This window comes from Garra rufa, chromosome 7 (assembly GCF_049309525.1).
Source record: "Garra rufa chromosome 7, GarRuf1.0, whole genome shotgun sequence".
Taxonomy (NCBI): Eukaryota; Metazoa; Chordata; class Actinopteri; order Cypriniformes; family Cyprinidae; genus Garra; species Garra rufa.
This window is the reverse complement of record NC_133367.1, coordinates 31236260-31259404: the sequence shown is the minus strand read 5'-3', so window position 1 is coordinate 31259404 and position 23145 is coordinate 31236260. Positions and strand designations below refer to the sequence as shown.

General features: G+C 33.2%; 1 protein-coding gene across 1 annotated transcript in view; it reads right to left on the bottom strand.

Moving 5' to 3' along the window:
• LOC141338107 (AP-3 complex subunit delta-1-like) overlaps nt 1-20390 on the bottom strand; it is a 43194-nt gene extending 22804 nt beyond the window's left edge. The window contains exons 1-11 of the mRNA XM_073843668.1: nt 20127-20390; nt 8771-8866; nt 8586-8666; nt 7742-7822; nt 6039-6146; nt 5825-5954; nt 5602-5741; nt 5439-5512; nt 5290-5339; nt 5143-5192; nt 3023-3071 (exon numbers count right to left, since the gene is read on the bottom strand). Of these exons, the coding sequence (XP_073699769.1) occupies nt 3023-3071; nt 5143-5192; nt 5290-5339; nt 5439-5512; nt 5602-5741; nt 5825-5954; nt 6039-6146; nt 7742-7822; nt 8586-8666; nt 8771-8866; nt 20127-20222 (955 nt within the window). The 5' untranslated portion in view covers nt 20223-20390. The remainder of the gene's footprint in view (nt 1-3022; nt 3072-5142; nt 5193-5289; nt 5340-5438; nt 5513-5601; nt 5742-5824; nt 5955-6038; nt 6147-7741; nt 7823-8585; nt 8667-8770; nt 8867-20126) is intronic.
• Between the last annotated feature and the right edge of the window lie 2755 nt (nt 20391-23145).

Sequence of the window (23145 nt, the reverse complement as noted above, 5' to 3'; positions counted from 1 at the left end):
AGTTTTGTTAAACTTGTAATAAATTGCTTAAATTGTTATATGATTTCAATTAAGTAAATAGCTTTCTGATTAATAAAATTTAATTCAACCATTAAAATTTGGGAAAACAAAAACACAATCCAGAAAATTTAAAACAGATGAAACGGAATTAATAAAACAAAAACGAACGGAATTTGGGAAATAAATCAAAGATCTTTAAATGGGAAATTTTGATTTAAAATTATAAGGTTGAAACCAATTATAAATAAAAAAAACTCAACTTCCATTTCATGCCGACTTCAAAATAAGCTGGATTTAAAGCCTACTGCTAAAATGTTACTAAATGTACAGTATTTTAGAGATTAAATTAAAGGTGTAGTTCACTTTCAGAACAAAAATGTACAGATAATGTACTCACCCCCTTGTCATCCAAGATGTTCATGTCTTTCTTTCTTCAGTCGTAAGGAAATTGTGTTTTTTGAGGAAAACATTTCAGGATTTCTCTCAAAATAATGGACTTCTATGGTGCCCCAGAATTTGAACTTCCAAAATACAGCGTTAAAAGAGCTCTAAACGATCCCAGCCAAAAAAAAAAGGGTCTTATCTAACAAAATGATGGGTTATTTTCTAAAAAACAATTACAATTTATATAGTTTTTAACCTCAAATTCTCGTCTTGTCTAGCTCTGCAAGATGAGCGTTTGAGATTAAAAAGTGTATAAGTTGTAAATGTTTTTTGAAAATAACCCATCATTTTGTTAGATAAGACCCTTCTTCCTCGGCTGGGATCCTTTAGAGCCCTTTGAAGCTGCATTTAAACTGCATTTTGGAAGTTCAAACTCGGGGGCACCATAGAAGTCCACTATATGGAGAGAAATCCTGAAATGTTTTCCTCAAAAAACACCATTTCTTTATGTCTGAAGAAAGAAAGACATCAACATCTTGGATGACAAGGGGCTGAGTACATTATCTGTAAATTCTTGCTCTGAAAGTGAACTACTCCTTTAAATAAATCTAAAACTACTGCTTTCTTAAAACTGAAACATCTGCATATGCAAATACACATGAAGAAAAACAAACAAACACAAAGACAATGGGAAAACACAAACACAAAGGACAACAAACACACACACAAACACACAAGTGCCCAAGAACACACACACCCCCACAAGAACACAAACGGACTTCAGTTTTGTTTTACTCTGCCAGATTTCACTAAATTTAACCACATATTTGATTTTAAGGCAACTGATTAATGGGTTTAATTTAGGGATGCACGATATTTATCGGACAGATAAATTATCGACCGATATGGGTAAAAATTACGTCATTTTTATTGCTCTGATAAATAAATGAAATCCGATCCAATAAAGTGCTCTTGCAGGTAAATCAATCAATCAGTCTGGTTTATCTGAGATTCATCTGCTTCCCGAGTGCAAGTGACTGCAGCTGTAAACTGCAGCGACTCTCGGACTTTGTCGCGTTTAATACGTCATCATCTGTGTCGTCATCATCGTCTTCGCCGGTCTGGAAGTTTTTCGCGTTTTTTGCTATTTGCAACACGTTTAGCAAGGATTCCGAGAGGAGGTAAAAAGCCGTCAAGTTTTAACACAACAAATCTCACTTCAGAGCAGTGTTGTTTTTGACAACCATCTTAGATTTAGTCTTACTCTTAGTCTTTTGGACTAAAATGCTTCTTAGTTTTAGTCAAATTTTAGTCACTTCTATATGTGATAGTTTTAGTCCAATTTTAGTCGACGAAAAGTCAAAAAGGTTTTAGTCTAGTTTTAGTCGACGAAAAGTCAAAAAGGTTTTAGTCTAGTTTTAGTCAAAAAAAGGGAAAAAAGTAGTCTTTTAACAAATTAATGTAGGTCAGTAAGTATTTTGCTGTTGGGTAGTGTCACTTATAAGTTCTGAAAATAGCAGATCTATAGTTCAACACAATGTGAGCTTCCGGATCGACTATTTTCACCAATAATTACAATAATGAAGGAATGTTTCAAAACATAAAAGACAAACAAGGATGGAATGCTAAAACGGCTTGCCATACTAGTATAGCAAAGAGTATTTAATGCTAAAACGGCTTGCCATAGCGTCAGATACTTTTTAAGTTTTAATTGGCATGCACAATAAGCGGAAATGTCATGCATTTTAAACGTCTGACGGACCACCCACTAACATTTTCGTCTATTCTCGTCTCGCCAACGAAAACTCACACACGTCTCGTCATGTTTTAGTCATCAACGAGCCATTTTTATCTCGTCATCATCATGAAAAAAAGTGGCGTCAACGAAATGATTTCGTCATCGTCATCGTTGACGAAAACAACACTGCTTCAGAGGTCGTCATCGCGGTGAATCTGTTTTAGGGGCCGTTCACATGTCGCGACTAAAACGCTAGACGCGCCGCTTATAAATATGAACGTATCGGTATCGGCCACAAGAAGGACTTAATTATCGGCTATCGGTATCGGTAAAAATTTTTCATATCGTGCATCTCTAGTTTAAATGCCCATAAAATCAAACCGACTAAATATAGATGCAAGACAGCTGGAGCCACAGTTCTTGGGTCATTAAGACAGTGAGCTCATCCTGCACGGTTTAGCTTGGCTGATGCAAAAATGAAATGTACAAATACGCTGATCTATTTAAAGAACCCATGGGGTTTCAGGATTGACAGAAGGCCAAAACATTCAGCGGGAAGTAAATATCAAACAGGCCTTTGAGGGAAATCAACGGTTTTGTAGAAACAAAACATGGCAGTCCAGGATTCACAGAGCTAGTCTACAACCGGCTTCTCCGATAACTCGAACTCCTGCAAGATAATTCAGATTACTTCATGTGCGTCTAGAAGGAACCTTTTCCGGTTCCTGAAACTATAAAGATAGCATTGACTCTTGCCAATTCCCTATCGTAGGACTGAGGTGTCTTCGAGTTATCCGGGATGGAGAGCTATATGGACTTCATCTACAGGGCCAGAGGGGGACTCAGAAACACGCAGACAATGAGAGAATGACACACTGCAGGCATTGACAGAAGGCTCACAGTTCTGGTCCGAGTCTTCGATCAGGATTCGCAGTTTCTGCACACAGAGCTGAGGACGGGAGAGAAAACAGAAGGACAGACAAAAGGCATTATTATCATGTTTAAAACTTTCCACACCATCTGACATCAATGGTCAAAGAGGAATTTAGCTTCAGATGGGTCAAGTGCTTGTTTGAAAGACAAGGATTCAGTTTGGCAACTTACACTTCAATCAGGTAAAAGACATAAATGGTGGTTGACTGTGATGGCTAAATATAAACAGGTGTAAAAAATAATTTACATCTATTCATTAATTAGTTCATTTAGCAGCTGGTTTCATCCAACTTGACTATTTAATGATGATAATTGCTGAAATTAAATATTTCAATTTTAATTATTTTACTAATTATTATGTTTTTGAAATGTAATATTTTACTTTTTGACAATTAACTAATTTATTCATTTCAATTTAATAATTTAACTTTTTTTTAAATGACTGTAATTCAATATTTTACTTTTTAATTATTTTAATTATTAAATATTTAAAGAAATTAAGAAATTAAAGAAGTTAAATATTTACATTTTTAATTAATCCATTCATTCAAGACATTCATTCAACAGCCAATGTGACTATTTAATGATAATTGCTAAAATTAAATATTTTACTTTTTAATAATTTTAAGATTATTTAATTACTGCGATTAAATATTTTACTTTTTAATAATTGTATTAATAAATTGCTGAAATTAAATATTTTACTTTATGATAATTAACTAATTCCTTAATTTAACAGCCAGTTTTATCCGAAGTGACTATTTATTGACAATTATTGCTGAAATGCAAATATATTTTAAAATTTAACAATTTGAAGAATTATATTTAATAATTGCTGAAGTTAAATATTGTAATTGCTGAAATAAAATTTCACTTTTTATTCATATGATTTTTTTGAAATTACTGTAATTATATTTTACTTTTTAATTATTTAAATAATTATTTAATTGCAGAAATTAAATATTACATTTTTTTAATAATGCATTCATTCATTTAACAGACAGTTTTATCCAAAGTAACTATTTAATGATGATAATTGTTGAAATTAAATATTTGACTTTAATAATTTTAAGGTTATTTAATTACTGTAATTAAATGCTTCACATTTTAATAATTATTACATTGCATAAATAAAATCTTTAAATTTTTAATAATTAATCCATTCATTCATTTAACAGCCAGTTTTACCCAAAGTGACTATTTAATGATGATAATTGCTGAAATTAAATATTGCAATTGCTGAAATTAAATGTTTTACTTTTTAATATTTTTTAATAATATTTAATTAATTAAGTATTTAATTGCGGAAATACAATTTTACTTTTTGATCATTTTAATTATTATTTAATTGCTGAAATTAAATACTGTAATTCCTGAAATTAAATTTTACTTTTTAATAATTTTAATAATTATTTAATTGCTGAAATAAAAAGCATTTAACTTCCAGTTTCATCCAAAGTGATTACTTAATGATGACAATTGCTGAAATGTAATACTTTATTGGTAAAATTAAATATTTCACTTAACAAAAAGCTACTTTTTTTTTACACTTTACACATTTGACTTGTTTATTATGTAAAACATTTATTAAATAAATAAAATTGTCCAATTTACTAAACATAATAATAATTCTTGTGTGTTAGATGATCTGCTTCTTCACTGAACTGTAACAAAAATACATGAAAGGACACATAATACTAAATATCATAACCAATATTAAACAAATTACATTAATAATAAAACAATATGTGTAAAATGCATACAATTTAATATAAGTATTTTATAAATTATATTAAAACCTTAAGGCACTGGCCCAACATGTCAAACATTTACTAAGCTCACATAATTAAAATTTTATAATTTAATACATGTGTGCTTTAGATGACCTGCTTCTTTATATCTTCATTAATTGTACTTTAGGAAAAATTTTAGATTCATCCAAGGACCTTAAGTGTCAACGTAACAGCTTCAGAAAAAGACACTTTATGATTTTATCAACAAAGTTCTTCGTGTTAAACATTATAAATCAGACTGGCATGGAAAGGGTCCAAATTAATAGTAAATAAAAACATATTGAAAAGGCCCACCTGTATGCTAGCACTGTGATTGGGCATCCCAGACGACAGCGAGATCAACACTGAGGTGAAACAGGAAAGAGAACCGCCATCAATAAAGGTGTTAAGAAATGTGTGCTCTAGCACAAACCCCGGGTCACGGCACCAAATAATACTGACCTGCTATGACCGTGTTCACACATTCATACAGAAGCGACATGGCCGAGGTACTGAGGGAGCAAACGAGAGGAAGGACAAAAACAAAAAAGAAATATTTTATTCACCCCTAATATTTTTGGTCAGCTTGAGTGCTTTGGATTGGCTGTTACCTGTGGATGAGGTTTGTCAGGGGCTCAATCAGCTTCTTTCCCAAACGAGGCTCCAAAGGAGTGAGAGCACCAAACTGAAACACACGGAAATCTCATTAAATAACCAGACAAAAGCTGACAATTACTTCCTTTTCCAACCCAACACATTTAGGTGTTATCCTACCAGCTTGATGATCTTAATGAGCACCCAGTTGTTGGTGGAGGAGGTCATGAGTTTGAAAAACAGGGGTGCCAGGGAAAGATAGTTCTTAGGGTTTCTTCTGGCTAGCTCACAGATGACGTTCACAGCTGCTGACTGGACACCTGGGAATACACAAATTAAACCCTGAGTTTAAGTATAAGCCTGCAACATTGGTGTTTAGCTAGAGGTGCTTCGGCATCCGTACCGGGATCTGGATCCTCCAGCTTCTCTTTGAGGCGTGGAAAAGCAGGACGGAGGGATTCGGGGTACTTCAGGAACACTTTGTACATGATCAGCACCGCCTTCTTGCGAATGTACGGCTTAGTGTGAGACATCTGAGACGGATGAAGGGTGAGAGTGAATGAATGTGTGCTCAGCGTCAATATTTGCCTGAGGTAAACACTGTGAAGGGGATTTACCAAAGTCATGATGTCATTGGCCAGGTCACGAGCAAGGTCAGGGGTCACGAAGCAGGAAAGGCCAGTCAGAGCCACGCCGGTGTCGTACTGGTTGGGACTACTGAGATCCTGTTGAGAGGAGATAAAGTTACTATAGTCAACCACAACTAAAACTGATGAGAAAAAAATAAACAAATCACTTGTTTTTCCTAAAGAAACACGTGAGGTTACAATGCGAGTCCGCTTCTCTCTCGCCTCCCCTGAGTCCATTAATTTTTAACAGAGCCCCTAAAGCGTGCGGTGAGTTTGTTAGGGGGTAAATTGAGAATGAATGGGGGAAAGTCACGTGAGAAGAGCCAATTCCTCCATTGTGATATGACTGGATATGACTGGTCATGTTTGGCTGTAATTGATTCATAGGATAAATCCTGCCTCATGTGTTTGTGTGCATTCTGCGTTCGCAAATCAGTTTGAAAGAACAATATAACGTTAATGGGAAGACTAATTTAAAAAAGTAAGTAAATAACTCACATTTAGATATAACCACTATGTTACGTCAAAATAAGACTTTAAAGGAGTAGTTCACTTTCAAAACAAAAATGTTCAGATAATGTACTCAGCCCCTTGTCATCCAAGATGTTCCTGTCTTTCTTCAGTCGTAAAGAAATGCTGTTTTTTGAGGGAAACATTTCAGGATTTCTCTCCATATAATGGACTTCTATGAACTTCCAAAATGGAGTTTAAATGCTGCTTCAAAGGGCTCTAAATGATCCCAGCCGAGGAAGAAGTGTCTTATCATGCGAAACGATCGGTTATTCTCTAAAAACATTTACAATTTATATACTTTTTAATCTCAAAAGCTTGTCTTGCCGAGCTAGACAAGATGAGCATTTGAGGTTAAAAAGTATATAAATTGTATTTTTTTTAAAGAAAATAACCCATCGTTTAGATAAGACCCTTCTTTCCCCGGCTGTGATGATTTAGAGCGCTTTGAAGCCACATTTAAACTCCATTTTGGCACTATAGAAGTCCATTATATGGAGAGAAATCCTGAAATGTTTTCCTCAAAAAACATCATTTCCTTACGACTGAAGAAAGAAAGACATAAACATCTTGGATGACAAGGGGGTGAGTACATTATCTGTACATTTTTGTTCTGAAAGTGAACTACTCCTTTAAATGGCATGAAAACATGATCTGTGGGTGCTTTTTATGAGTAATCAGCTTGGTGAAATTTAAGTCTCTGTGCCTGTGACCAACATTTACCGAGCTTTGACGATGGATGAGCCGAAAAGTTAAAAAGAACAGCTGAACATAAGTTCACAAATAAAACACATTGTTTAAAGTGTTACTGCCTTGAGTTATTATTTTGGAATAAATGTAAAATGCTTCAAGACACTAATGAGATTCATATTTGCATTTAATGAATTGAATATTGTTAATGTAAAAATATAAAATGGATTTTTTTCCTGATAGTGTAAGTAAGTGTTTATTTAACCAAGAAAATGTGACTGGGACATTAATTTACATTTGATTAAAAAACAACACCACAAAACACTACAGAATTACTAAACATTTTATAAAAATTTAATTGAAAATAAAAAAACTGATTCAAAATATTAATACAAAATATAACAGTAGAAACTTTAACTGAGCTTCTCAATGATACTGAAATAACAGTGTAATCAAAACAAATAGAGGTGAACAGGAAATGCAAAACGCACCTTGCGGATCTGATTGGTTGTCAGCATAATGACATCAGTGCCCTCATGAAAGCATTGCGATGCTGCAAGGTAGCCAATTCGCTGAAAACAAGAGAATACAGTCGTTTATGAACCAGTGTTGCTAAATAAAACTAAAAATTTAAAAAAATGTTTTTGGTCATTTAAATAAGAAAATAAGATTAGATTAAAAACTTAATTAAAATAGCTTTTAGAAAAGTTCTCAATTTAAACAATAAATTTGTTAAATTTAATAGTCAATGCTAAATTTTATATTTAAAAAACAGTAACACTTTACTGTAATGTCCTGTTAGTTAATGTTGGTTAGTGCATCAACAAACAATGAGCTAAACATGTAACAGCATTTATAAATCTTTTTAATACTAATTAATAAAAATGCAACTGTTTATTGTTCTTGTAAGCTTGGGTCTTTAAATAATATTAACAATTACAACCAATTTGATACCAATTATCTGGTATCACAATTGTTGAAATTAACATTAGGATAATTAATTCATTTTGAAGTATTTTTACTGTTAGTTCATGTTAATTCATTTTAACCACATGGAACTTATTTTTTTTACTAATGTTTATTTTACTAAAACATTATAAAACAAACAGAACTTGCCAATACTTGCCAAAAAACTAATAAAAGTGGCAAAAGAACATAATTACTGTAACTTAAATTAAAATGAAAACTGAAAAAAAATTAAATGTTAATTCAAATTTATATTAATTTATTTATATTAATAACATTACAAGGTACTTAATAATACAAAAAATATACAGTGAACCTCTGGATCTGGTCCGACTGAGCGCTAACATTATTTTTGACTCCACTTCTCACCTTGTATGTGAATTTGGAGGAGCTCATCACCTCCACGATGTTGAACGCAGCCCAACTGACGTCATAGCCGAGCATCTGCAACTGTTTAGGAGGAGAAAGAACAAAAAAAAAAAAAACAAGTTACGGCTTGAGCTCAAAGCATTAGGAAGCACATCCGAGAGGATATAATTGATGAACGGACTTACGTAGGTGAGCTTGCAGACTGCATTGGCTTTAACAGCAATGTTGTCCTGTTTGAGTTCTTGTTTGATCTCATCGATGCATGTTGAGATGTATTTGGCCTGTAGAAGAAACAAGAAGTATTGTTAGAAAGCCTAAAACAAAAATACAAAAAGACAGCACTCTCCATGACAGCCCAGGGCATCGTTTAGCTTCCTGTGGTCAGCAGCAGCTACCAAATCACAGACTGAACCTATCCGAAATACAAACCTCAAACAGAAACTTCAACAGAGTGTGATATGAAACTATATAGGTGACGAGGTGGGGTGATAAAGCTTTTGGATTTATTTTTGCTACTTTAGCCCTTGAATGGTTAAATACACACACCTGTATGAGTCAAAATGCCTGTCTTTGCAAGTAATTTAGGTCTTAAGTGAAAGCAAACAACTGAGAAAGAAAACATGTGTAACAGTATAGATCCGGGCAGCTCTTAAAGTGATAGCAGTCTAATATTCCCGCTGTCTTATTCATTTTAATCAAACAACAAACGAGAGAAAATGTCTCATCACTCATCAATTTTAATAAGAAGAATCTTATTAAAGATTAATGTCTGCAGCACATGCCTTGATCAACTTTTGGCTCATGAAGTACTGAGAAAAACAAGACTGATTAAATCCATGACTTGAACTGAACACTTCATGATTTTTAAGGCATGTTCTCATGTTAGACTATATATAAGCCACTATCAAAGATGCATTGTTGAAAACCAAAAACTAAAAATAAAAAAATGCTTAAAACTAGGTCAGAGTGTGTGTGTGTGTGTGTGTGTGTGTGTGTGTGTGTGTGTGTGTGTTTGTTTGTTTGTTTGTGTGAGTCATTCAATGAATGTCTAAAAGCGCTGATAAACCACAATATCTCAAGGCCTGTGACATTACATTGTTAAATGATTAAGTATTAAATTAATTTTAAAAAGAGAGAGAGCGAACCTTGGCCACACAGCACACATACTCTTCATCTGATAGACACACAGAGTGCTGTTGTATGGGTGAGTGTGCTGGTCATGTGTCTTTAGTCATGAGACAGCCAGAGCAGTGACAGCAACAACTGAAGGGGTTAGAGAAGTGTTACATGGGCACAACCCCACGTAACAACTTCACTGTTATAAAAAGTGAAAATATGCTGTAAACGAAGATTTTCCAGTCATTATAGATCATTTAAGCCCAGGGAGACTGAAAATACAAGGCAAACAAAAGTTCTTCAGAAGGTTTTCTTATCACGTCCTTGTGAAATTCTTGCGAATGATACATTATGGGTAATTCTCACCCATTTAAACTGAAAATATGGAGTAAAAGAAGGTTTTTCAGAAGGTCTTTGTCACATCTTTACAAATATCTAGTAAATATTAAAATATAAGGTATGTGAGGGATTTTCAAGTCACATCTTCATGAAACCCTTATGAATGATGCATTATGGGTCGTTTAGACCTAGAGAAAACTGAAAACATAAGGCAAACAAAGTTCTTCAGAAGGTTTTCATCACATCACATCCTTATGAAATTCCTGTGAATGGTGCATAGTGGGTAATTTTACCCCTGTAAATTAGGGTTCTCCAGATTTTCTAGGCCACATCTTTGCAAAGCTCTTGTGAATTCCCACCCATTGAGACTGAAAATATGGGGCAAAAGAAGGTTCTTCAGAAATATTGTTAATGATGCATTATGGGTGATTTCCACCCAAGTGAGATTGAAGAAAAGGGGTAAATGAAGATTCTCCAAAAGTTTTTTCTGTCACATCTGGATGGAGCATTATGGGTGATTTCCACCTAGTTAAAATACATATGAGGTAAATGAAGGTTCTCCAGAAGATTTTAGGACATATCTTTGCAAAACCCTTGTGAATTATGCATTATGGGTAATTTAAGCCCAGAGACTGATAAAACAAGGCAAACAAAGGTTTTCAAGAGTGATTTCTTGTCACATCTTCACAAAATTCTTGCGAATGGTGCATTATAGGTAATTCCCACCCATTTAGGCTGAAAAACAAGGTTGTTGGAAAACAAGGGTTTTCAGAAGGTCCTTGTCACACCTTTGTGTGACCATTCTTGGGAACGGTGCATTGGGGATAACTTCCACCAAGTGAGACTGAAAATATGGGGTAAAAGAAGGTTCTTCAGACCTCAGAAGGTCTGTCACATCTTTACAAAATTCTTGTGAATGGTACATTATGGGTTATTTCCACCCAACCGAGATTGAAAATATGGGGTAAATAAAGTTTCTCCAGAAGATTTTGCAGGCCACATCTTTGTAAAACCCTTGTGAATGATGCATTATGGTTAATTTAAGCCCAGGGAAAACTGAAAAACAAGATAAATGATGGTTCTCCAGAAGATTTTAGGCCATATCTTTGCAAAACCCTTTATTTAAATTAAGCATTATGAATAATTTAAGCCCAGAGACTGAAAAAGACAAGGCAAACAAAGGTTTTCAAGAGTGATTTGTTGTCACATTTTAACAAAATTCTTGTGAGTGGTGTATTATGGGTAATTCCCACCCATTGAGACTGAAAAATGGGATAAAAGAAAATTCTTCAGAAGGTCTTTGTAACATCATTTGTAACAAAATTCTTATAAATAGTGCATTATGGGTGATTTCCACTTATTTAAATGCAGGTTCTCCAGACAATTTTCAAGTCACATCCTTGCAAAACCCATGTGAATGATGAATTATGGGTAATTTAAGCCCAGAGAGACTGAAAAAAAGTGGTTTCAGATGATCATTTCATGCAAGTTTTGTAAAGACGTGACTTGAAAATTGTCTCAGTTGATCTCAGTTGAGTGGAAATCACCCATAATGCACTATTCACAAGAATTTTGTAAAGATGCAGAAGATGAAGACAAATACCTTCTGAAAAACCTTCTTTTACCCCATTTTTTCAGTCTCGCTGTTTCAGAATTACCCATAATGCACTTATATGATGCATTATGGGGAATTTAAGCTTAGAGAAAACTGAAAAAACAAGGTAAATGGAGGTTATCAAGAAGATTTTCCAGGCCACATCTTTGCAAAACCCTTGAGAATAATGCATGATGGGTAATTTAGGCCCAGAGAGAAACAAGAAGAGAAAAACAGGGCAAACAAAGGTTCTCAAGAGTGATTTCCTGTCACATCTTTACAAAATGCTTATGAATGGTGCATTATGGGTGATTTCCACCCAAGTTAGATTCAAAATATGAAGTAAATGAAGGTTTTTCCAGGCCTAATCTTTGCAAAACCCTTGTGAATGATGCATTCTGGGTAATTTAAGCCCAGAGAAAATTGAAAAAGAACATTAATGAAGGTTTTCCAGAAGATTTCAGGCCAAATCTTTGAATATCCCTTGTATATAATGCATCATGGGTAATTCCCAACCAATGAGACTGAAAAAGTTTTTTTTTTTCAGAAGGTCTTTGTCACATCTTTACAAAATTCCTGTGAATAGTGCATAATGAGTGATTTCAAACCAACTGAGAACAACTGAGACAATTTTCAAGCCACATCTTCACAAAACTCACATGAATGATGCATTATGGGTCGTTTATGCCCCAAAGAAAACAAAGTGAAGGTTCTCCACAAGATTTCCAAGTCGATCTTCATAAAATCTTTGCAAATGATGTATTATGGGTAACTTTTTGACAGTATAACTGAAAATATGGGGTAAATGAAGATTCTCCAGAAGGTTTTCCTGTTATATCTTTTTTTTTTGTGTGTGTGAATGGTGCATTATGGGTGATTTCCAGCTAGTAAAAATTTAAGTTTAGCGTAAACGAAGGTTCTCCTGTCAAATCTTCAGGCAGTTCTTATGAATAATGCATTATCCACCCATTGAGGCCAAAAATATATGGTGAAAGAAGCTTCTCAGAAGAGTTTCCATACACATCTTTACATGCCCTTGTAAATGATGCATTATGGGTCACTTAAGCCCAGAGAGACTGAAAAAACAAGGCAAACAAAGGTTTTCAAGAGTGATTTCTAGACAAAATTTACAAAACTGTCACAAATTGTACATTATGGGTGATTTCCACCAAGTGAGATTAAAAATATGCAATAAAGACTCTCCAGAAGGTTTCCATCTTTACCAAACCCTTATGAATGATGAATTACGGGTAATTTAAGCCTCGATAGACAACAAATGCAAGGTAAAATCTGGTTTTCCTGTCACATATTTACAAAATTCTAGTGAATGGTGCATTATGAATGATTTCCACTAAGTAAAAATAAAAAATATGATGCAAAAGAAGATTTTGCTCTCACATCCTCATGCAGCTTATATGAATGATGCATTATGGGTAATTCCCACCTATTGAGACTGAAGTAAAAGAAGGTTCCTGTGTCAAACCTTCATGTAGTACTTCTGAATGATGCATTAAGGTTAATTTTCGACCTAGTAAAAATGAAACTCTAGAGGTAAAGCAGTTGTCCGGAAGGTTTTCCTGTCAAATCGCCATGAATGATGCATTATGGGTAATTTCATCGCTTCAAGAATACAATGTTCTCCTAAAGACCATCCAATTCTCCTTCAGCTCCAATGAATCGTGCATTATGGGTAATTTCAGCCCATTGCCGTGGCTGAAATATTTGTTAGTTAGCCAAGAATTGGATTCGACCAGCTCAGCAAACTGTCACTGAAGTATGAAGACGAACTCAAAGTCCTTCCCAAGCAAACAAGAGAGCACAGTCTAGAGAAAAAAACCTTCATTCCTTCCTTTTTCTTAAACACTAACCAGCAAACTAGTGATTGTAAGGCTGTTCAAACACATCTACGATGTCCCGAAATGATTTAAATCCAAAATTATTTGTTTTAAATGCAACTACAATGTGCAAAAATACCATTTAGGTAGGCAGCTCGCTAGTTTTGAGCCCTAGCCAGTGCTTTGGATAAGTACACCCACCTCTTGTGGAAAACAAATATAGAGGTCTCACATGAAACCGCCGACAGAGAGCAAACAGAGCGGCGAACACACACGCACAGTCTGACAGTTCATTCAGGAGCCTATGAATATTTCACGGCGCTGTCCGCTGTCGGCCAGGTAACAGACACGATATCTAGGTACGCCGGTACGGGTTACATTGACGAAGCCTCGCTGATACCTGACTCCAGATGTTTGCAGATTAAACAGGGCCTGGAGACCAGGAACGTCGAAGCATAGAATAAAGCACGTTTTAAAGGATGTTTGGCTTTGAATGCACAAAGGGTGCGATTTGAACCTGGTTTGATAATTTACTGTAATGAAAGTAGGTAATCAAACAGAGCAAAACCAGTCAGACCTGAATCAAGATTGTAGTATGAAGGCATTGTAATGAGAAGCTAGCTATTTATGCAAAAAGAAACAACTGGATTCAACTTTGAGCAACTTCTTGAATATTTACAAAGTGAAGCTGCAACTAGCACTCAATAAAATGACAAACTTTTTATGAACACAGACAAAAATTATTATTTTTTTAAATAAATACTTTGAATTGCTTTAATTGATATATTTTCAGCTTTTATTTTATTAATTTTTTTAAAAGAAATTAACAGATTTTTTTTATATTTAAAAAAAATATTTCTATTTCAGTTGTAGATTTCAGTTTTTTATTTTAGTTGAATCTTCTGTAATTGTTAATTTTTCTTTTACGTTTTTAAATAGTTTTAACTTATTTTTATTTCAGTTCTAGTTTTTAATTAGTAACTTTAGTACCTCATCCTACAATTAACAATAGTTCCCAATGCAAAAAAATGTTTCATCTAATATTTATATTTCATTTCAGGTTTATTGGAATAAACAAAATTGTTTTTTAATAATTAATATTTTAGTTATCAATGCCAAAAATGATACATATTAACAGTCTGGCCAATACAATAAACTAATAACTATTTTAATGTTATGGCTGCCAACGGATAAATGGCAGATAGTACAATTCTATAGCAATTCATCAAAATAGATAAGTAAATAAGAATAAAATATAAATAAATAAAATATAATAATAGATGAAATAGAAAATTAATAATATATATATATATTTTTAACAAAATAAAAAAGACAATAATAAAATATAATGAATTAAATAAGAATAAAATAGAATTAAATAAAAATATAAAAAAGTTAATTAAATAAGAACAAAATAGAATAAAATTCAATAAATAGAATATAAAAATTAGATAAAAAATAAAACAGAATTAAATAAGAACACAACAGAATTAAGTAAAAAGAAATAATAAAATAGAATTAAATAAAAAGTAGAATAGAATGAAACAAATAAGAATATGATAAAATTAAATAAGAACAAAATAGTAATAATAATATGAATAAAATAAAAATAGATAAAATTGAATTAAATAAAAATAAAATAGAATAAAACAAATATAAAAATATATATATATATATATAATTCAATAAAGAATTAAATAGAAATAAATAAAACTAAAACATAATAAAAAAAATACAATTTAACAAATAATAATTAAAATATAATTAAAAACAAAATAGAATTCAATAAGACATAAATAAGAATAAAATATAATTAAGTAAGAACAAAATAGAATTAAATAAAAAATAATAAAATATTAAAATAGATAGGAATAAAAATAAGAATTCAATAAAATTCAATAAAAAGAAAACAATAAAATAGAATTAAATAAAAACTAAAATTAAACAAATAAGAATAAAATTCAATTAAATTCAATAGATAAGAACTAAATAGAAATAAATAAATAAATATTTTTATAGATGCGATCACAATGCTGTGTTTTGTGCCACAGACTCAAGGCCACATCGGACAACGCCGGCCATCCAAAGAAGGTCCACCCTGCGTCAAACCGACATGTTTACCGGCTAAGCCACATCAGAAACACTTAACATCAGCGTTATTCAGTGTTCACTAGGTTTATTGCATTTCATAACACGTAAATCACCGACCTGCTGTCTGCAGGAAGGGCAACCGGGTGACTAAAATCAATATGAATATCAATCTCCTAAAAAAGGAACAGAATTGTGATGCCATAAAGCGGGGAAACCCTGTTTGCGATTATAAACGCTCACTGTCACAGAATCTTGTTCCCTTTTTCAAAGGGAGGGGCCAGGATGGAGCATATTGGAAGAGCAAATTCAGCCTTGTCATTATAGGTAACCAGACAGACTGAGGCCTACAAATGTTTGCAGATTTTATTCACCATTTCATCATTATTTCAACCACAAAACAATCCCTGATGCTGTGGTCAAACTGACAGTTGAGATTTCACAGCCAAGACAAAGGGTGTGTCTTATTTAACTAGTTAGTTGCCTACCTAGACAACATTTCTGGGTGCCACAGAGGTGATTCGAAAACACATGAATCAGAGGATTTTCAATTCACATATTTGAATCGAACGTTTTTGGAAATCATTTACGTGTTTGAACACTTCGAATCAAGTTCAAAGATTTGAACGGAACATTTTGTGCATTGTAAGTGCATTTGAATGTTTGAATTGAACATTTATCGGTGTTACGAACACATTGGAACAGTCGAATCTGTTGGCATTATGAGTTCATTCGAATTTTCAACATTACTGAACGCGTCTTTATGCAATTAAATTAAATGTTTTTGGGATTTATATAAAAGTTCAAACATTTTGGGCATCATAGATGCATCTAAACATTCAAATGTTTTTGAAGACTCAAACTGAGCAACATAAGAATATTAGAACGTTCAAAACGAACACAAGTTCAAATGTTCACTCTAAATATTTTGCATTTTGCTCGTTGTAGTTGCTCTGGAACATCTAAACTAGAATTTTATCAGCATTACAGGTGCCTTCGAACAGTCAAAACGAATATCCGCCAACAACGTAGTATTCGAACATTCGAATCAAAGATTGAGTATGATCCACGTTCAAATGTTTGCCCTGAATATCTTTTATTTAAGATAAATATTCAGCCATTTTAAACATCATTTTGGTCACTGTAGTTGCTCTGGAATGTTTGAATTAAAAATTAATTGCCATTACGGGTGCATTCGAATAATCAAATCGAATATTCATCAACAACTGAGTGTAATGTGCGTTCAAATGTTCGCCCTGAATATTTTGTATTTACTAGAAATATTCAGCCATTTTAAACAACATTTTCGTCATTGTAGTGGCTCTGGAATGTTTAAACTACAAATTTATCAGCATTATGGGTTTGTTCAAACAGTCGAAACGAATATTCGTCTACAACATAGTATTCGAACATTCAAATCAAAGATTGAGTATAATGCGAGTTCAAATGTTGACCCTGAATATTTTGAATTTAATAGAAATATTCAGCCATTTTAAACATCATTGTAGTTGCTCTGGAATGTTTCAACTAGAAATTTATCAGCATTATGGGTTCGTTCGAATAGTTGAATCGAATATTCGTCAACAATATAGTATTTAAACATTCAAATCAAAGATCAAGTATAATGCGCGTTCAAATGTTCGCCCTGAAAATTTTGTATTTAATAGAAATATCCGGCCATTTTAAACAACATTTTGGTCATTGTAGTGGCTCTGGAATGTTTAAACTAGAAATTTATTGAGTTTATGGGTGTGTTCGAATAGTCAAATCGAATATCCGTCATCAACGTAGTATTCGAACATCGAATCAAAGATCAAGTATAATGCGTGTTCAAATGTTCACCCTGAATATTTTGTATTTAATATAAATATTCAGCCATTTTAAACAACTTTTTGGTCACCGTAGTGGCTCTGGAACATTTAAACTAGAAATTTATTGGCATTTTGGGTGCGTTCGAACAGTTGAATTAAGTATTCATCAACAACATAGTATTCGAACATTCGAATCAAAGATTGACTATAACGCATGTTCAAATGTTCGCCCTAAATATTTTGTGATTAACAATTTTTCAGCCATTTTAAACAACACTTTGGTCATTGTAGTTGCTCTAGAACGTTTAAACTAGAAATTTATCAGCATTATGGGTGCGTTTGAACATTCGAATCAAAGATTGACTATAACGCACGTTCAAATGTTCACCCAGAATATTTTGTATTTAATATAAATATTCTGCCATTTTAACCAACATTTTGGCCATTTCGTTGCTCTGAAACATTTAAACTAGTAATTTATCGGCATTATGGGTGCATTTGAACAGTCGAATCGAATATCCGTCAACAACATAGTATTCAAACATTCGAATCAAAGATTGAGTATAATGCGCATTCAAATGTTCGCCCTAAATATTTTGTATTTAATATAAATATTCAGCCATTTTAAACAACATTTTGGTCATTGTAGTGGCTCTGCAATGTTTAAAATAGAAATTTATTGAGTTTATGGGTGTGTTCGAATAGTCAAATCGAATATTCGACAACAACGTAGTATTCGAACATTCGAATCAAAGATTGAGTATACTGCAAGTTCAAATGTTGACCCTGAATATTTTGTATTTAATATAAATATTCTGCTATTTTAAACATCATTTTGGTCACTGTAGTGGCTCTGGAATGTTTAAACTAGTAATGTATTGGCATTATGGGTGCGTTCGAATAGTTGAATCGAATATTCGTCAACAACGTAGTATTTGAACATTCAAATCAAAGATTTAGTATAATGCTTCAAATGTTCTTCAAATGTATAATAATCAAACGTTCACCCTAGATATTTTATATTTAATATAAATATTCTGCCATTTCAAAATTTAACCAACATTTTGGTCATTATAGTTGCTCTGAAATGTTTAAATGTAGAAAATTATCAGCATTACGGGTGTGTTGGAACAGTTGAATATCTGTCAACAAAGTAGTATTCGAACATTCAAATCAAAGATTGAGTATAACGCGCGTTCAAATGTTCACCCTAATTATTTTGCATTTAATATAAATATTCAGCCATTTTAAAATGTAACCAACATTTTGATCATTGTAGTTGCACTGGAATGTTTAAAATAGAAATTGATCAGCATTACAGCTGTGTTCGAATAATTGAATCGAATAATCGTCATCAACGTCGTATTCAAACATTCGATTCAAAGATTGAGTATAATGCGCGTTCAAATGTTCACCCTGAGTATTTTGTATTTAAAATAAATATTCTACCATTTTAAACAACATTTTGGTCACCGTAGTTGCCCTGGAAGATTTAAACTAGAAATTTATTGAGTTACGGGTGTGTTCGAATAGTCGAATTGAATATTCATGAGCAACGTAATATTCCAACATTCACATCAAAGATTGAGTATAACGCGCGTTCATATGTTCACCCTAAATATTTTGCATTTAATATAAATATTCAGCCATTTTAAAATGTAACCAACATTTTGGTCATTGTAGTGGCTCTGGAAGGTTTAAAATAGAAATTCATTGGCATTATGGGTGCGTTCGAACAGTTGAATCAAGTATTCATCAACAACATAGTATTCGAACATTCGAATCAAAGATTGAGTATAATGCGCGTTCGAATGTCCGCCCTGAATATTTTGTATTTAATAGAAATATTCAGCCATTTTAAACAACATTTTGGTCACTGTAGCCGCTCTACAACATTTAAACTAGACATTTATCGGCATTACGAGTCCGTTCGAACAGTCGAATCGAATCTGTCAATAATCAAAGATTGAATGCACGTTCTAATGTTCGCCCTGAATATTTTGTATTTGTATAACAGAAATATTCAGCCATTTTAAACAACATTTTGGTCACTGTAGTTGCTCTGGAACGTTTAAACTAGATATTTTTCGGCATTTATGGGTGCGTTCGAATAGCTGAATCGAATATCAACAGTATTCAAACATTCGAATCAGAGATTTTTGAGCATAATGCATGTTTAAATCTTCGAATTGTAAATTACATCAGATGGGCGTTCGAACCTTGTCGAAAGCTCCTATGATGCTCAGAAAATGCTGTCTAGATAGGCAGCTCACTAGGTGTTGAGACACAGCCAATCCCATGACACACATAAGTAAGGCCAGCTATTTTGAATTAACATCTGTTGTTTAGAGCACCCAGTCTGTTTATAATATTCATAATAAAGCGTGTCAAAAACAGGATGGATTAAAATCTGTATTTATTTTGCAGAATGTATTTATATAAGTCTCTAGACCGTTAGCAATGCTAACTGGCCTCATCCATGATAAACAAAACGATGACAGACTGTTCTAACAAGACTAACAGCTGTCCACCTGCGTTATAAAATCATTGAAATAATAATTTAATGTCTTTAAAAAACAGTCGTTTGTTATCTAGCCACATTTGTCATGTTATGGCCGGTTAGCTCACCTGAAATCAGGTGATTTAAGATCACTGACACGAGATCAGCTTGATTCATTTCTACCAGCTGCGTTTAACACAAACATCCAATTCTGATTTAAAGCACACAAATGGAAATAAATGGTTAAAGGTGTCTCACCTCATCATCTTTATGGTTCCTAATGCCACGTACTAAATCCTGCAGGTTTTTATCGAACATCCGATCGATGCTTCCCTTCACGATTTTCAGAGCCATGATGATTTCCCTCCCGTCCTACCGGACCGAACCGCAAACACGGGATTTGTGTGAGTAGTGACCGGCCCGCTAGAGCGCTAGTCTCTCATTCAGTCCCGAACAGCGGCCTGTGCAGGAGGGGTTTCGCTCTTTCTGTAAGTGCTGAGCTGCAGCGGACCAGTGTAGGAAATGGCTGACAAAATGGCGGACCGATCACCTGACTGGCAAACCCATCCACACACTGCAAACGCGCGACGCGACGCACTGGACGCTTCTCTGCGTGACGCGTTTCGGACGTTCACGTCTTATCATATTGGATAAATAATTATAATCAACTAAAGCTTACTTTAAGGAGATATTATGTTAAATCAGACCGTGTTTTAACAATATAAAATATATCTGAATTAAAAAAAAAATCAAATAACCCAGTATTTACATTTAAATACTTAAACATTTTCCTTTTTGATATTGTGGAGAACATACCGGTTTCACAAATTAGTTTCATATTGGATAGAAAAATAACTATAATTAACAAAACCTTACTTTCTGAATATATTATGCTCAATCAGTCAGTGTTTAGTCAATATAAAATAGTATCTGAATTAAAAAAAATAGCAAATAACCCTGTATTTATATTTAAATACTTAAACATTTTCCTTTTTGACATTGTGGAGAAAATACTGGTTTCACAAATTAGTTTCATTAGATAAATAAATAATTATAATCAACTAAACCTGACTTTAAGGAGATATTATGTTAAATCAGGCTGTGGTTTAACAATATAAAATAGTATCCGAATTTGAAAAATATCAAATAACCCAGTATTTACATTTAAATACTTAAACATTTTCCTTTTTGATATTGTGGAGAACATATTGGTTCCACAGATTAGTTTCATATTGGATACATAAATAATTCTAATCAACAAAACCTTACTTTCTGGATATATTATGTTAAATCAGGCCGTGTTTTAACAATATAAAATAGTATCTGAATAAAAAATGAGCAAATAACCCAGTATTTAAATGTTTAAACATTCTACTTTTCTAATGTTGTGGAGAATGTGCTTCACAGATCACAGTTTCATACTGGATAAATACTTTCTGGAGATATTATGTTCAATTACAATATAAAATACTTTTATAATACAATTAAAATTAAATTAAAAAACATTTTCTTTTTCAATGTTGTAGAGAACGTGCTTAATGGTTTCACAAATTACAGTTTTATATTGGATAAATAAACCTTATTTTATGCAGATATTATGTTAAATCAGGCAGTGTTTCAACAATATAAAATACTATCTGAATTTAAAAAAAAAAAGCAGTTTACCCACTATTCACAGTTTTATGCTGTGGAGAATGTGCTTATTGGGTTTACAGATAGTTTAATATTGCATAAATAAATCATAATCAACTAAATCTTATTTTCTAGAGATATGATGTTAAATCAATCAGTGTTTTAACAATATAAAATACTATCTGAATAATAAAAAAAAAGATTAAATAGCCCAGTATTTACATTTAAATGCTTAAAATGGCTATCTAGCCAGCATTGTTTGCTCATCATAAAGGCGTTCTGACAACATTAGATCGCCTATGTTCGATTCGAAGATTTTAACGTGCATGATGATGGATGCAATGCTCAAACATGTTTGAATCCAATGTTCGAATACTATCACGATATTCGATTGGACTGTTCCAATCAAAGACTGTAAAAAGTTTGGAATGCACCTGTAATGCTGATAAGTTCCAAGTTAAAACGTTCCAGCAACTACATGGCCAAAATTGTTGGTTGAAATGGCCGAATATTTATAGAACACAAAATATCCAAGGCCAACATTTAAACTAAGCCTTAGTTTTGAACTTTCCAATGTGCGTATGATGCTCAGTTCCGGTTTTCAAACATGTTTAATGTTTAGATGCATTGGTGATGCCCAAAATGTTCGAACACTTACATAAATTCCCTAATATATAACACTTATAGAATATAAATTATATATATACTGTTCGAATGTGTTCCTAATGCCAATAAATGTTCAATTCAAACATTCAAATGCACCTATGATGCACACAATATTCCGTTCAAATGTTTGTACTCGGATTGGAAGTGTTCAAAAACGTAAATGATTCCCAAAAAAGTTTGATTCAAATATGTGAATCGAAAAGCGTTTGATTCAGATGTTCGAAATGCTTAAACATTTTCCTTTTTGATGTTGTGAAGAACGTGCTTATTGGTTTCACACATTACAGTTTCATATTGGATAAATAAAGAATTGTAATCAACTAAACCTTATTTTCTGGAGATTTTATACTGAAAGGCAGTGTTTTAACAACATAAAATGATCTCTTCTTTAACAAAATTAATTGGTTAATTTAAATAAATCTGTCTACACTGCAAGCGAACGCGACGCGTCCCTTGGGGTTCGCGTGACGTCAGCGTACAACCGAACGCGTCGATGATTCCTGCGTTTATTTTTCCCATAAACGTGGAAGCGGCCATTTGTACATTTTATGCCTCCAGCTACTTTCAGCTGTAAAAAAAAACGGTCATTTTGGCAAATTGGTGCCTTACCATATTATTTTAAAGGTTGTATCAGCGATTTCTAGCCTGAAACATAAAGTGTCAAATTCAGCTGACCTTTATTCACGATCCGCTCGCTGCCTGCCCCATAAATTGTCTGTGAAAAAACCGCGTCTCTCTGGTCAGCCTAGGGTCCGAGATATGCCAAAAAAAACAATCTACACTACCAACCATTCCACAGCAAAAACAAACATTGTTCCAACCAATCAGCGTCAGGGGTTTGGTGTTGTGGACTTTCGCTCCGCATCCCTCACATCCCTGCACCAGTAGTAAAGTCCACAACACGAACCCCCTGACGCTGATTGGTTGGAACACGGTTTGTTTATCTGTGGAATAGTTGATAGCGCCGATTGTTTTTTTG